The sequence below is a fragment of the Myotis brandtii genome, unplaced genomic scaffold (genome assembly GCF_000412655.1).
Source record: "Myotis brandtii unplaced genomic scaffold, ASM41265v1 scaffold796, whole genome shotgun sequence".
Lineage (NCBI taxonomy): Eukaryota > Metazoa > Chordata > Mammalia > Chiroptera > Vespertilionidae > Myotis > Myotis brandtii.
In genome coordinates this window covers 1091515-1107018 of record NW_005371207.1, presented here as the reverse complement: position 1 = coordinate 1107018, position 15504 = coordinate 1091515, and the positions used below count along the sequence as shown (strand labels likewise).

The 15504-nt window shown below is 42.2% G+C and overlaps 1 protein-coding gene and 1 long non-coding RNA gene across 3 annotated transcripts in view; both read left to right on the top strand.

Annotated features, from left to right (window-relative positions):
* Positions 1 to 1424: 1424 nt before the first annotated feature.
* The window catches only part of STK24 (serine/threonine kinase 24), a 56448-nt gene continuing 42368 nt past the window's right edge, over positions 1425 to 15504 (top strand). The window contains exons 1-2 of one of the 2 annotated variants that reach the window (XM_005883628.2): positions 1425 to 1517; positions 3453 to 3683. In XM_005883628.2, coding sequence (XP_005883690.1) covers positions 1440 to 1517; positions 3453 to 3683 — 309 coding nt within the window. In that variant the 5' untranslated portion in view covers positions 1425 to 1439. Of the gene's footprint in view, positions 1518 to 3452; positions 3684 to 9938; positions 10077 to 15504 lie in introns of those variants that run through there. The other variant, XM_014531213.1, reaches the window with a different exon arrangement.
* LOC106724306 lies at positions 3695 to 5299 on the top strand. The gene is made up of 2 exons (XR_001360065.1): positions 3695 to 4818; positions 5030 to 5299. It is a non-coding gene; the product is annotated as an uncharacterized LOC106724306 (long non-coding RNA).

Here is a 15504-nt window from a genome sequence, read left to right as displayed (position 1 = left end):
ATCTCTGTTGAATCTGTTATGTTATGATTAGTTTTGTGTAGTAAATCACCCCAGAACTTAATGAGTTAGTATTTCTCATGATTGCTCAGTTTGCCTGGAGGTTTTTCCGCACGTCTTGCTTGGATTCACTCAGGTACCTGTGGTCAGCGGAGTTGCTGGCCTGGGCTCTGCAGGGACAGCTAGGAAGCTGGGCATCTCTCTGCATGTCTGCAGTGGGTCTGGGTGTGTGGCTAGAGCCTTGGTTCTCAAAGTGTGGTGCCCAGGCCACCAGCAGCTGTATCACCTGGACACTCTGGTTCTTGAGCCCCGCACCAAATTTACTGAGTCAGGAACTCCGGGATGGGGCCAGGCATTCTGTGTTCTAACAATCCCTCCAGCTGATTCTGATGCCCGTGAGATGTGAGAATCGCTGCTCCTGAGTATTCAGGCTAGCCTTACCCTACTATTCCCTCCTCCCAGGCTCTCTGTCTCTCTGAATTAGGGTATTTGTTGTTCCTGCCCTGGATCCTGTTTGTGTTAGTGTAAGGCTGGGGTTTCTTGCTGCTCATGGGACATTTGTTGACCATCAGTTATTGTGCCCATGCACATTGGTATCAAGATAAGACACAGTCCTGGAACGCCCTCAGCTTATAGTCTAGCACAGGTGTAGCGTGCTGTGGGAGGTCGGCCAGTTCAGCAGGGGAAATAATGAATTCACTTGATACATATTGAGCTTGCCGTGTCCTGGTAGAAAGAGATATCTAGCAAGTAATTGATTCTAGGAGTTAAAGCACAAAAGGCAAGGCTGGAGCTAGCAATTTGCAAGTCCCCATGCATGCCATAATTCAAAACCAGTTTCCTCAAAGGTGGCTATTTACCGGAATCAATTGGGGCGGGGGGAGTCTTTAAAAAATGTGGACTATGCACTTCCCACCCCCATGTGTGTGAATGTTTGGGATCTGCAAGTGTCCTAGGTGTGCCTGACCAGCTAGGTTTGAGGAACACAGTCCTATGGTAAACCATGAAACTGTATGATAACCTGGGGAGGAGAGGAAGAATAGAAGGCTAAGTCTGGGACCCTGGGGGGACTGCCTGTGATTATGTGCTGATATAGGTAGTCTCTGCAGGAAGACTCTTCTGGAACTAGAGGGCCTGGAAGAAGATGAGTGGAGAGCAGGGTTGTAGACGCCAAGGGACTGGCGAGTTACTAGGGGAGGGAGTTTGAGGAGGATCAGATGCACAGCGCTGCATCATTGGTGCCAGAGCTGGAGCCAGGCTGCAGTGGTGACCAGTGAGGGGTGGGCACCGGACGGAGGGCAACCAGTGAAGCAGGGACGGTGTTCTTGTGTGTGTGTGTGTTTAAATGAGAAACCTGAGCATGCTGCCCTAGGCAGAGAGGCAGTAAAGAGAGGCAAGTGCAAGAGAGTTATTAATGAACTCACATCCTGGAGGAGAGAAGGATGGATTCAAAGGCCCAGCTTTTAGGATTGGCCCTGAAGAAAAGGAGAGCCACCCTCTCTCATCCTGGGGGGAAGGAGGTAAGAGAAAGTGTATGAAAACAGGAGAGTTTATAGTTGCTGAAAATGTCTGCGTCCCTTTTCCCTGGCAAGTCCAGGGTGCATTTTTCCTTTATTTTGTTCATTTTTACTGATAGGATTGGTGGGTTTTGTGAGCTTTTACATTGTTCAGTGTGCAGTCTCAAATAGGGCCTCTTTGGTGTTAGTGAGGCCACCCATGACTGTGGCACCCCAAGACCTCCACGTTAGAAATGGGCTGGCTGGGTTTCAGCAGTTCCCTTGTAAAGTGCTGCTGGGACTCCTGTGTTTCCTCTTGGAAAGCAAGTTAGTGCCTGGTTAAACCCACAAAGCTCATGTAACTCAGAATGCTGCCGATAATTGCTGTAATTCTGTGTCTGTGAGCCCCATACGTTTATCCATCTATGGACCTCTCCTCTTCCTCTGCCTCTTATTCTTTCTCCTTTCAACCCTTCTTTCCTTCTCTTACTCCTTTCCCCACAATATTTCAGTTTCCTTGAAGGAGTAATAGGCTTTGAGGGTTGGCCTGGCGTCCTCTTGTTCATATGCAGTGTTTCTGAGGGAAGGTGTATCTGTCTGTAGGGTTGGTGGCTCCCAGAGTCCTCTCTCACTCTGTGGGGCTGCGGACCGGTGTGTTGGCATTTGGGGCTGGGCATTTCCTCGTGGTGAGATGTGCAGCATCCCTCAGCTGTATTCCTTGGAAATGGGCACTGTGTGTGTGTTTTCAGTTAACCAGGTTGGTGGGTAAGAGCTTTTAGGAGGTAATCAAGGGCATGATGTTTACATGACAAAGGAAAACAGGTTGCTTTTTGTTCTTGAGATCTAGTTAAAATATTTAGCTAGGCCATGACAGTAGCTGAAAGTGAAGGTATGTGACACAGTATTTGTTGGACTTGAAAATCATACCTGTTAGGAAGTAAGGGTATAAATGTTTTTTCCTATTCATAATATAGCTATTTAACCTATATTTTAGTATATAGCAGTGGTTCTCAACCTTTTTTGGGCCATGCCCCACCTAAGCATCTCTAAAATCCTGACGCCCCTCCCTGTGACATAGCATTCTTATTATTCAAAAAGTGAACCAAACAGTGAACTCCTATTCACATGGAGGAAGCCTAAAAGGCCATTACCTTGGTCTAAACAAGCTTCCAAAGAACATGGCATCCATGAAAGAGAAAAGGAATGAAAGGACAGTTGAAGTACTGAGGGAAGAAATCACTAAGAAATTGTTAAAAAAAATAATAATATGAAGTGATATGAAAAAATAGTAAATAAAGTTTAAAAACATATAATAGAGAACTGAGATGCATAAATGTCATAATATATATTTATATACTGTATATGAGGCCCCACAGCCAGCTAGGTTTGGGGAACACGGTCCTAAACCATGAAACTGTATGATAACCTGGGGAGGAGAGCAAAAAATGCAAAAAATTTACTGTTAATAACTCATTCTCGAATTGCCCTCCTTAAAAATAAAAATAAAAAATCAACCCCCCCTCCCCCTCCCGTGCCCCACATTGGGAACCACTGGTATATAGCAACCTGAATTTAGACAATTTGGGAGAAGGGAGAAGGTGGAATTTTTGCTTAGGCAAGAGTGATTTTTTCAATAAATCCATATATAGTCAAATAAGTGTTTTGATTTTTATTTACTTTAACTATACAAGTGCTGGAGCCGTTCCCAGCTTTTCTCATCTGCATATTTGTTTGTTTACACGCTTGCTCTGTTTCTAGTCTAATGCACACACATAAGGGAGACTTGCAGATCTTTAAGTCCTAAATGTGAAGAATTGTGGTCACAACCAGCCTGGTCCTTAAATGAGGAAGATGGGTCAGTCCTTGAAAGACTATGGTCTGAGTGTTATAAATAAGTAACAAGGAGAAAGCAGTCCCAGCGCTGTGAGTCACTGATGTTTCCCTTTCTTTTTCCTACAGAACCTAAAAGCAGATCCAGAAGAGCTTTTTACAAAGCTGGAGAAAATTGGAAAGGGCTCTTTTGGTGAGGTGTTCAAAGGCATTGACAATCGGACTCAGAAAGTGGTTGCCATAAAAATCATTGATCTGGAAGAAGCTGAAGATGAGATAGAGGACATTCAACAGGAAATCACAGTGCTGAGTCAGTGTGATAGTCCATACGTAACCAAATATTATGGATCCTATCTGAAGGTAAGGCTTAAAAATAAAAACGCGATTTTCCATGATGCAGCACTTGCCTGAGACGGAGCAGTGTGTGTGAAGGACTTCAATAAATAGCACAGCGGGTTTCCAGAGGAAGGAGAAACGTTTCGACCTTTGCAATCAAAAGAACTGGGCTTTGATAGTTTTATCATCTTAAATGTCACTATGGAAATATATTTTTGGTAGAAGTGTTTGATATTGAAATTGCCTTTCCAACAAAACAGTATCTCCAAGGGGACTTTGTCATCAAAATGCATTTCTTACTAAGTTATTATAATGATGACCGCTAAACACCTAATTTTAGCATGGTTTATGATAACTCATGCCAACCTAAGAATATTAGTCTTTTGATATTTTGGTTATCAAATGTGGTTTGATTTAACGCTGTTTTAAAGAATTGATAATGTTGCTTAGTGAGCAGTTTATCTACATTTGACTTTTAAGGATTCTAGGTAAGTAAATACTTAAATAAAATAGAAATTATAATACAACACGGCACAATGTCCTTGATCTTCACCAGTTCTTTAAGTGTTCTTTTCAGTCTTGCATGGAACCACTTTAGATGTTGCAGGGTAAAAATCATTTCATACCACTAAGAAAGTTCAAGACTATTCGTGTGTTCCAGGTTCTTTGACATATGCTTGTTTTACTGAACTTAGAAATGTAGTATCTTTCAAAATGGAGTTTTGGAAATCTTAAGAACTGGTGAAAAAAAATTATGAAATAATTCTTGTGGAAACTAAAACTTAATAGGTAGAAAGAATACTTCAGAGGGAGGCAGCAATACATCCCGATAATGGAAGACTAGGCCTCCTCCTGTCCTAGCTTTATCCTCTAAATTCTCTATGTTGCCGTTTGCAACTTACTCTCTTGTCAAAGGGATAGTGCAGGCTTTCATTTTGTGGAAATGTGATAATAAGGTATAAGTGGAAGAGTGAACATTTTGAGAACCATTGACTCACTAAAATGAATATGTAAAAAAGCAAGTCAAATTGAGTAGTAATGCTATTTTTTTTTCATATCCTAAAGGCTGGCAATATGTCATAGGTTAAGTGCACCATTTTGAAATGGAAAAGATACGTTTTGGAGTCAGATGTCATCGACATGAATCTTGCTTGTCTGGGTGTGTGGCCTTGAGCAAGTTTTTTATTTTAAATAACTTCCCTGTTTCCTCATTTGTAAAATGGGAAATAATGGGATATACCTCATTGTTGCAAAGATGAAATGGAATTGCATGAAAGTACCTGACATGTAGTAGCTACTTAATAAGTGTTACTTTCCTTGATTGATTGATTTTATTCATACCTCATCTCTGAAATTACCTTGCAATAAAGGAGGTACCAACTGAAGTCAAAGCAAGGAGGAGGAAGTGTGCCAATAACAGTGGATGTTGCTGTGGAGGTGCATTCACTTTGGGACTTGACAGGGCAGAAAGGGAACACATGTGACTTCCATACGGGAAAGCAAAGGTTTCTTGATGTTGAATTTCTATTGAGAAAAAGCAAACATCTAAAAAAACCCCAACTTGAACTCTCTACTGTAACTTACTGTCCTTTGTGAAATGACTTCAACAGTAGTTTCATGGTAAATTGAGTGTTGGGCTTCATGTGGCATTCTAATGTGTTTTAATATGAACTATGGTACCTTCGGCAAAGGAAGTGTGGAAGTCCTCACAACTTTCTGGTGGTTTTATACCAGCTAATATTTAACTATGGAATTAAGGATCAAGTGGTTCAAAAGTATTTTCTTCAACCTCAGTTGCTCAGCAGAATTTTTACTGCATTCGGGAATAAATTGCTTTATTGTAGCCAAACATGGTGTTACCTAGACTGCATATACTTAGAGATTCTTCCTGGTAAGGCCTATAATTGCCTGAGTCACTAATTTTAGAACATGCATTTTAAGTCAACCTAACCTTGATCTAGAGATGCCCAGTGAATTTATTTAATCAACATAATGTCAGCTGCTAGAATAACCTCCTAAATGTATACTGGCTCAAATATGATAGATGCTTATTTCTTACTCACTGGTAGCCCTAGTTTGTGGGCAGTTTTCCTCCAAACCAGCAGTCACCAACTGGTGGTCTGTGGACCACTGGTGGTCCGTGAGGTCCAAAAGGTTGGCGACCGCTGCTCCAAACAGTGATTGAGGAATCCAAGTTCCTTCTACCTTGTTGCTCCCTCCTTCCATTTGTGGGCTTGCCTGCTTTAACTCTCATGGGGGCAAAACAATGGAGGCTCCTGTGGGAAGTTTTCATGTTCCTAGGCTTAGACATAGAGCACATTATTTCTTTCTGCTCACATTGTCCTGGCCAGAACTCAGTCACAGGACCACACCTAACTCAGGCGAGGCTGGAAAATGTCATCTAATTGTGTGCTTCATGGAAGAGGAAATGGGCTTGGTGCTCGGCTAGCCATTCCTTTCCAAAGCCACTTACTATGTTGACTCTCCACGTAGGATAAGAAGTTTTGATAATTTTGTCTACAGTGTTTAGTATATTTTACTAGGCAGATTGTTGTTTAGAAAATAACTGCCTCCAGAAAGCCAGGAATAGTATCACAATTTCTTAAAAGATGATTCTGTCTCATTTGACTAAAAACATAATGAACTGCTCTTGTTAAACCATACTAACTATCATAAGTTGGGCAGGGCGGGAATCCAGACCTGTGATTGTATCTGCCCAATCTTGTGAACAGAGTTTCATTCATTTCCTTGGCCCAGAGGAGGGCCCTCAGTGATGACCCAGAGGCTGTTTTTCCGTCCTCTAGGTAGGCTAATGAAGTTTAAATTAGTATACTCCTGTCAAGTAAGGTAAAAATTAAATTGATATGTGAGACAAATGGGTCTTTGATACAAAGTTGAAAAGAATTGTGGTTTATATGGTTGGTTGCCCTTTAAAAAAAACACCCATAATGTTGTCAGAGGTAATATTCTTAGTTTTTTTAAGTAGTGATGGGAGAGAGGGCCTTAGAATTTCACTTAGTGTTAAGGGGCTTTACATTTTTATAGAGCAAGATTGGCCAAAGAGGAAGTTAGCAGAAAATGGTTTCTTTATTACTGGGTTAGTATTAAAAGTTTGCATAATGATGTTTTGGTTTCAATCATCTAGTCTAGGAAAAGAGGTTAAAAACAATAGGTAAGTAGTCATCTTTGTTGTAGTATGAATATTAAGGAGACATGGCCATGGAGTGAGTGGTTGTTTACTAGTGGATTCAGATCCCTGACTTAGAGTAAAATTTTCTTCAGTTCCTAAAAATTTTTAGGGTAGTTTTACTCATTGGATTCACTAGAAAAGTGATATGAAAAAGTCCCTTGATGAGTTTTAGAAAGCAGAGTCCTCTATTTAAGTACAGCTTCTTCTGGTAAAGGATTGTGTTGTGTATGTTAGAGATGTATGTACTCTGGCATAATTTTTTAAAGTTACATTATTTTGACTCGTCATTAGAGTAGTATTAATGAATGAAAAAGCAAGAAAGATGCTAATAGCTTGCCATTTTTTTTTTCATTTTTAAACATGATATGTCATTCATAGTGCTAAAGCAGAGATCTTCCCACTATAGCCTCTGAGCTTTGGGCTAACTGCCTAGCTACTAAAATGGCCTTTTTTATTTCATTAAATTAAACAAGGAGAGTTAAGCTTGTTTTGATATTTTTTGATTTGTGGCACCGTCATCATTGATCTATGTAAGACCCTTATCTATTTTGATCCATTCTATTATTTCATCCTTCATCCCCACTGCGCTGCTCTTTTGTACCACAAGTTTTGATGTGTCTTAGGACAACTTCCTTCTTTCTTTATAGGCTTTACCTTTGGGCAGGTAAAGGGTCACTTTTTCCTGGAAGCATTTGCTTGTTCAAGTACCAGAAACCTTTCTCAGAAGCCTTCCCAGACCACTTTCCTCGTATTTCATTCATCAGAACTGAGTCACAGTCAGCCCCTGGCTGTGGGGATGGGGCTATCTCATTGGTTCCCACCAAACAGAATTTACCTCTGGAGCTGGAAGGGTCACAAGAGCTTCCCTAGAGTCACAAAGTCCTGGAAGAGAGAAATGGGGAGGTGGTGGATCAACCAACTACGCCTCTGACAAGGGGTTCTGGGGGGTCCTGCCCTTGATGTGCCCATTTTTTGACCATCTACTCTATGCCACCAACATTGGGAAGTCTGGCGTCTGCTCACATGTGAGCTCTCCCTATGGGTATGGCCAGTGGGAGTCCACTGGGAAGCTTGAGCATTTCAGCCAAACAGCGGGTCTGCGGGCTCTTAGCCCAGGATCACCATTTCACACTTGCCTTGAATCCTAGGCTGTTAAATATCATCTTCAAAAGGACATACTGTCCTAGTGTTGAATTTTTATTTACTGCCTCCTTATTTCTTGGGTAGTTTAACAGGTAATTCTTGCCTAGCATGTATAAATGGTTTTACTTAATCTTCAATACATAGATTATGTTCACCTCTGTAGCTCTATGTCTTAAGTGAATGGATTTGGATTTGTTCCAGTAACTATGGCCCACTTTGACATGGATCCAGAAGCCAATCTATTAAAAACAAAAATCTTTCCTATGTTGCCGGGAAATTGGAAATGGAGAGCTGCTTCAGCTGCCAGAGCTGGTTGTCACATCAGCCCATGCAGGGTGCCTTGTCCCTCAAGCTCCTTTGCTCACGCCCAGTGTCTGCCAAGAACCCATCTCTTTGTCTGTGAGTCCTTCCTTGCTCTTGGCCTGTGCATGGTTCTGTAGTGGCCCATAAAACAGTCTGGCAGAGTAGCCGGTCCAGGGACTTATTAACACACTTGTTTTCTGCAGAAATGAGTTTTTAATGACAGCCGTGTTTGTTTATTCTTCACCCTTAACATCCTAGGGTAGGTTCTTTGTGGTAACATTGCTTTTTTGTCTGACAATTGAGACCTGTTGGGCCCTGAAGGACTGAATCATGTGGAGTTAGTTCCTGATCATTTCAACAGTGGAGGAAGGGATTTAGACATTTCCCTTTTGGGAACCTACCAGACCTAAAGGTTTTTGGTCTGTTTGGGAGTCCTTTTGTCCCTGTTACTCTGATTCATCTTAAAAGAACTAAGTTACTTTGTTGGGGACTTTTCCTCTATTGCAGCGGTTCTCAACCTATGGGTCGCGACCCCTTTGGGGGTCAAACGACCCTTTCACAGGGGTCGCCTAAGACCATCGGAAAACACATATATAATTACATATTGTTTTGTGATTAATCACTATGCTTTAATTATGTTCAATTTGTAACAATGAAATTGGGGGTCACCACAATATGAGGAACTGTGTTAAAGAGTCGCGCATTAGGAAGGTTGAGAACCACTGCTCTATTGGATATCTAAAAGGTTAATTGAACGAAACCTTTAGGACAGAGGCATTTTCCCTCATAAAGCTCTTTATGAGTAGAATGTTTTCCTTTCTATGGGTGATGCACAAATAACTGTAAAAGGTATTCTGATGTATTATTTGCATTACTGAGGTGGCAAGGATCAAATATCTTCAGACATTTCTGTGCCTGAAGGAAAGAGGATTTTTTAAAAAGGAAATTGTGAGATGATATACAATAGAATATATACAAATAGTTGGCTAACTCTGCAGTTAGTGGGGAAGGATCGCTGTTTTGGCTATTTACTGTTAAGTATCACCCTGGGTGAGGTGCCTTTTTACACTGGATAAGGTACTTAACTTAGTTTCCTGAATTTTGATGATTTTTGGTTGACGTAGTATAAGATTGACATTGTGACTCATTATATGCTTCGATTGGCCCTAGTGACTTTTCCCTGCCATTGTCAGTGGAGATCAGTCAATGGCAAGGTTGATTCTAGACCAACGTCTACAGAAGTTACCTGTATTTTTCATTTACATTCAAGCCTTTTCTCTTGCTTCTAGTCAAAGCTGGTATAGGGTGGCACATAGGTTTTGCAGTCATTTGGGGGCACATATTTTAAACTGGTGTGATGAGTTGACTTGTGCTGAAATGTGATAGAAGACACTGATTCTTTAAAAGTAACAATTGACTTATGTCTCTTCTTTGGGAAGGAAATGCTTTTATACTCGCTTTCTGTCCTGAGGTGTAGCATGAGACTTCTTGTCTTTCTCTTGTCTCTTTTATACCTAGGTGGATTCTGGGTACTTTTCTTTTTGAAAGTTAAGATCCAGTCAGAAATCTTTCAGACTTGTCCCTAGAAGAAAGGGGGCATACATATGCCAAATGCAAAACCACAATGATTTCTTTGATTGCAGGGACCTTTGACCAGCTTGCAGTAAGAACTTGCCTTTAGAAGATCCTTTGGTTCCCTTCAATGTATCCCTCTCCTCAAAGGGATGGCAGCCCGATGGACAGTGGGCACATGACCCTGACATCGACAGACTTCCGTGGAGGTAAGCTGCTCTGTCAGTGTCGCCCAGGCAGACATGCACCTTCCTCATAAGTCCTGAGCCCTGCCTCCATCCACACCTTGTGCACATGTGGTCAGAGAACTTGAGGCTTTTTTCTCCTGCTTCCAGCCACAGCTAGGGTTCTGGTACCTCAGGTAACAAATATTCTTTCTTCCCTGGGACTTAGAAATGAGTGGAGTGAAAGGCTTCTGTGGCAGCTTTCTCCTGGTTGAGATGGTATCTTGAACTCATGGACAATCCTATATGGCTCTGTGTCTGTCTACCATTGCACATTGGGCTTAATTCTGGCCACTGGTGCCATTTGGGTGCAAGTTGCAAAGAGTCTGTTCCCCCTTCTCACTTGTATTAGGAAATAACCTATTGATGGAGTTGCTGTTAACTGCTATGATGTGTACCCTCGCCTGAGTCTGGTGCTAATGTGTAAAAATTTTAGAGACCAAGCTCTGAACTTGTTAGAAGGTATTGCTCCAAATCTTGATCCAGGCCAGGCACAGAGGACCAGAATCATACGTGTCTCTGGAAAGTGGATTGCAGCCCTGGACAAGCTTGACTGTTGTTGGCAGAAATTCAGCTTCCTCCTGCTATATTCTAAAGGATAGATTTATCAGAATAAATTAGTGTGTTTCCTAGCATATTTTTGTTTTGTTTTTGCTGCAGTTACGAAAAGAGAAGAACTTTTAACTAATGTCCTTGGGAAAATCTTCTGGGAGCGAACTTATTACACTTTTACTGTTTTAATGTAAAACTGGGAGTTTAAGTATGGCTGCCAAAATTGATTTTAACCCAAGTATGATCCTTCTAACTTGAATAGAGGTCACATATACTTTTCAACACTGACGGGGAGAGTGGGTGTTGCAGGACTTGCTAGCCCTTTTTTGGGGTCTTTATTCTAACTCATTAAGAGAATCTTTATGACTTGTCAGGATCTCCTTTCTAACCTCATTGGCACACTTAGTGGCTGTGCTCCTGCAAGGCTCTGGCTAGTGTAGAATGTATTAAGAAGAGTGTCTCCTGGTTCCTGCATGCTCCTTGACTTCTCAGGCCTCTCACTATGCGCTCGCTTTCTAAGAGGTGCATTAAACCCTGTGTGATCCCTTGTTCTTTCCTTTATGGGCCCTGTGAACAGGAGGCAGCAGCTTTAATGAAAGGCAGCCATGTACACAATGAACTTCAAAGTAATCGCAGGAGGTTAGGAACTCAAGGTTATTAAGTGAATTTAAATTCTAGCTTCACATATTGGTTTAATAATGTACCAACTTTGATATTACTTTTTCTGGTTTTAATCAAGTGTCTCCCATTTTATAATCGGGAGCTTAGAACTGGTCCATTGGAGTAGCTGTCAACTAGAGTGGCATGTTCTTGGTCTCTGACTTTCTGTTTTCTTCTTGGAGCAAATTATTGGGTCCCTTAAGCTATACTGAATGCACCGCAAGTGTTTAGAGTTGTGTCCGTCTTTAACTTGTTTTTAAAAATTGGGATCTCTTGTTTGGTCAGTTTGGGATCTCTTACCTGGCAGCTTGGCTTAGGATTGGAGCCCATAGAGCACATTTAACTAGGGTGCACTTGTGCCATTCTGAGAAAAACAGTTTGGAGAGCAGGAGAGGAGGTCAGGTGAGGGCAGAGTAAGATGAGTGTGTGGCCTCTTGGATCTGTTTCTTGGAGTTTCTCCAGCACTGACTTAGGAGTGGAGAGCCGAGACAGCAGCTTAAAGAAAATAACCTCGATTAGTGTTGGAGACTCTGGGAGAAGCCTGGGTAAGATTTCCCTGGGACAGGGCACGGAGATGGGGGAGATTTGAGAGGGAGAGAGAGATCAGGGAAATTTCTTAGTAAAGATACTGAACTGAAGGAGAGAGAAAGGAAAGCCAAATTGGAACTTTGGGCTGTATCAGACTGTCCTTTAGGTGATGGCTTGTGTGCTGTCCCACCCTAGACAGGGCTGTAGGTGAGTGCTGTTCAATGTCGGGTAACTTGAGTGTGAACTGAATGTGATCACAGCAGGCTATTCTGCACACGTACACCCAGTTTTCATAGTTTATTATTCAGATAGCATGGTTTTCTGTTCCTAAATTTTAAGAAAGGGAATTTCACTTGAAAAAGTCTTCCCCTGAAAGTTTGTCACCGGTGATGTCAGCCTCTTTGCTGTCCCAGTTCCCTACCTACCTCTCTCGGCTGTTCCTGGCACCCCACCTCTTCCTGGCAGTGTCTGTGCACAGCCTGCGCCCCTGGGAAACGAGCCGGCAGTGTGCAGGTTCGTGTGGCTCTGCCTGGGGTTGCTCTGCTCCTGGCAGACCACTTCATTGTCTCCCTGAGAGGCTATGCAAGTGAACCCCAGTTCAGTTCCTGAAAACTGTTTTTAGTCACTTTGGTTAATTATAGAGGCTCAAGAGTTTCAAACCACATATACGAGGTGTGAATAATGCGATTATAAATATTGTTGAAACCCTCTGTTGTGGTTCCCTCCCTTTTTTGTATTCTCATGTCAAAGTTTAAGCAGTAACTTGAATGACCAGGTTGGTTCTAGAACAGTGATGGCGAACCTATGACACGTGAACTCATTTTTTTGGTTGATTTTTCTTTGTTAAATGGCATTTAAATATATAAAATAAATATAAAAAATATAAGTCTTTGTTTTACTATGGTTGCAAATATCAAAAAAATTTCTATATGTGACACGGCACCAGAGTTAAGTTAGGGTTTTTCAAAATGCTGACACGCCGAGCTCAAAAGGTTCGCCATCACTGTTGTAGAAAGACAGTGTGTTGGCTAGTCTGACATGGATGTGCCTGTTTTACTCATCATAAAAAATAAGAAAAGTTGTGGGCACTTGAGGACCTTGAGGTGTGTGATGTGTAATTTAAAAAATGTGAGCCCCCATTGTTCTCTTGAGTCTTGAATAATGAAACTTACTATTAATATCACTCACAGTGTATTAAGTCAGGCCTTCCCAACTTGTGTATGTTGAATCAAAATTCCTCGTCACTCGTGGAGTGAGGTTCTTGGGATACTACTGAAGTAAGAACTTTCAGAAGCCCCCATGGGAGGATGGGATGTTGAAAAAGACTTTATTTGCCTTAAGTTACAGTCCTCAGATTCCAAAGTCCCCTGCCCCTAAGCCAGTCCTGGAAAAGGTGCAGCTGGGGTTCCAGCAGAGCTAGAAACAAGGCCAGTGTCCAGAGCGTCTGTTCCATGTTGCAGCCGGTATAGTTCAGCTTCCAAGTTAATGAAAATCCATTGGTCCATTGTGGGAGTCCCACATGGCCATGTGGGTGCAGGGAAGCACAGTGTGTGTGTGTGGGGGGGAGGGGGGGGAGAGAGAGAGAGAGATTCCTTTGTTTGGATGTTTAAATATTGCAGTGGCCACATCCATCCTGGCCACTAATTTGTTCCCAGGTATGTCTGGCAGGTAGTCATCCTCCCATGTCATGCAGACTTTGCTGGGTGTGCATCTGTTGTCCAGTCCCTTCCACATCCATCAGCAGGGAACAGACTTAGCAAAGCTATGTAAATGGCATGCCTATATTATTTAGCCTTCCCTTTCCTCCTTTCCTGTTAAGTAATAACCAAGTTATTACAACACCACCAGAATCTCATTATCATAGGCACATAGTTGGGCTCCATGGATGGAGAGGAGGTAATAAAGGGTCTCAGGTTGACTGGTGAGATGCCAGCTAGTCCATGGACAGCTCCTAGCTGACGGGCAGCTCCCTAGGGGTTCCTAGGAGGAGCCCCGTTCTTGGAGATAATAGTAGGTGCTGCCTGATGAAATTTTGGATGTGTTTGGTTTAGCAGGTTTCTGTTACTGCATTCTCAGAGCATTGAGACTCTAAGGGAGGCAAATATGCCGCATTTCCTAAATGTGTTTTCTTGTGGGATCCTCCGTTCTCTTTGTCTCTCTCTTTTTTAGTGGTAAATTTCATTCGATACTGAGTCCCTGGCAGATCAACATGCTTGGGAAGATGAATCTTAGGAAACATCATGTGGTTAAGAACCTAGTAGATGTGGAGATGCCAAATTAGCAATAAGTACTCGCATTCTGCCAGACTCCTGCTGTTTTGCTGTCTTTGACAAGCATTCCTTAAAATGTTGGTGTTTTAAAAACTGGATGAATTAACAAAAACTATGAAGCAATAAATAAAAGGCAACTACTGAAATAGCATGTTAATGTTTTAAATAGTTATTTTTCAGTGAATAGTTTTCTGAGTGATGCTGTAGAATTTGAGAGAAAACCAGGTATGAAGTATTTGGCCACATCCTGTTCCTCAGGAAACAAAGTAATGTTACACAAAATCATGAGCTGAAACCTACTGTAGGTTAAAATTTTAATGAACAGAAATTGTTGAGGGATTGAGGGGTTTCTGATTATACCACATTACCCTAAAATTCTTTTGTCTCAATTTTTCTTGAAATCATTCTAAAGGTATTTCTAAGGTTTCTCTTCATCAGGTGGGTGTGGTTCATGCATTTTATTTAAGCATTTGAGTGTTAATAAGCTACTTGGTTGGCTGTGTAGAGAACAGCTACTTGGTTGGCTGTGTAGAGAACAGCAGTGGGCAGGGCAGTGACGACCCTGGCCCTCCGGTCTGGGGAACATGACAGCCTTTCTCCGAGTGGATTCCTAGTATCTCTGTTTGCCGTTCTTTACCTTGGTTACTGTTGGTGGTTGGCTGTTTTTGTTACTTGCTTTTTTTTTTTTGCCCGCTCATCCAGTCTGAGCTTTTAAGTGCTGCTGGAGCTCCTAAACCTTAGCTCCAGACTTGGACCCTCTCTGAGCCACAGGTCTGATTATGGAAGCATCTGCCAGCCAGCTCCCCTGGAGTATCCGTGGGAACTTCACAATCAACATGCCCAAAGCAGTGAATTCTCTGATGAGCTGGGTCTCTGGAAATCAAAAGTTCCCATAATCAAGGGATTGATTAGAAAGAGCTTATTTAATCCAGAGGTGTAGTAACTGAAAACAGGAACATAGGGGGCTTTGAAAGCCAAAACCGCGCATGCCCTGTCCCACCCCTGAACTGGGACTTCTAGGCGATGACCTGGTGGTGTTTATGAATGGCCTGGTTTAAATTCCTGTGATAACAGCATCTCCCTTAGGCCGTGCATCGGAGACACCTTAGAAATGTGTGGGGCTTTATAAGAGTGAGCCTGTCAGGACACAAGGCCTTTATTTGAAGCTGTTTTCAGAGGAGCCATGTGGAAGGCCCTCATGAAATTAACCAGTGGTCTCTAGGAAGCAGGCAATCTGGAGACAGTTACCAGAACATTCTTTACCAGCAGCTGTGTGGGATGCCTTAGTGCAGCGGTTCTCAACCTGTGGGTCGCGACCCCTTTGGGGGTCAAACGACCCTTTCACAGGGGTCACCTAAGACCATCGGAAAACACATATATAATTACATACTGTTTTTGTGATT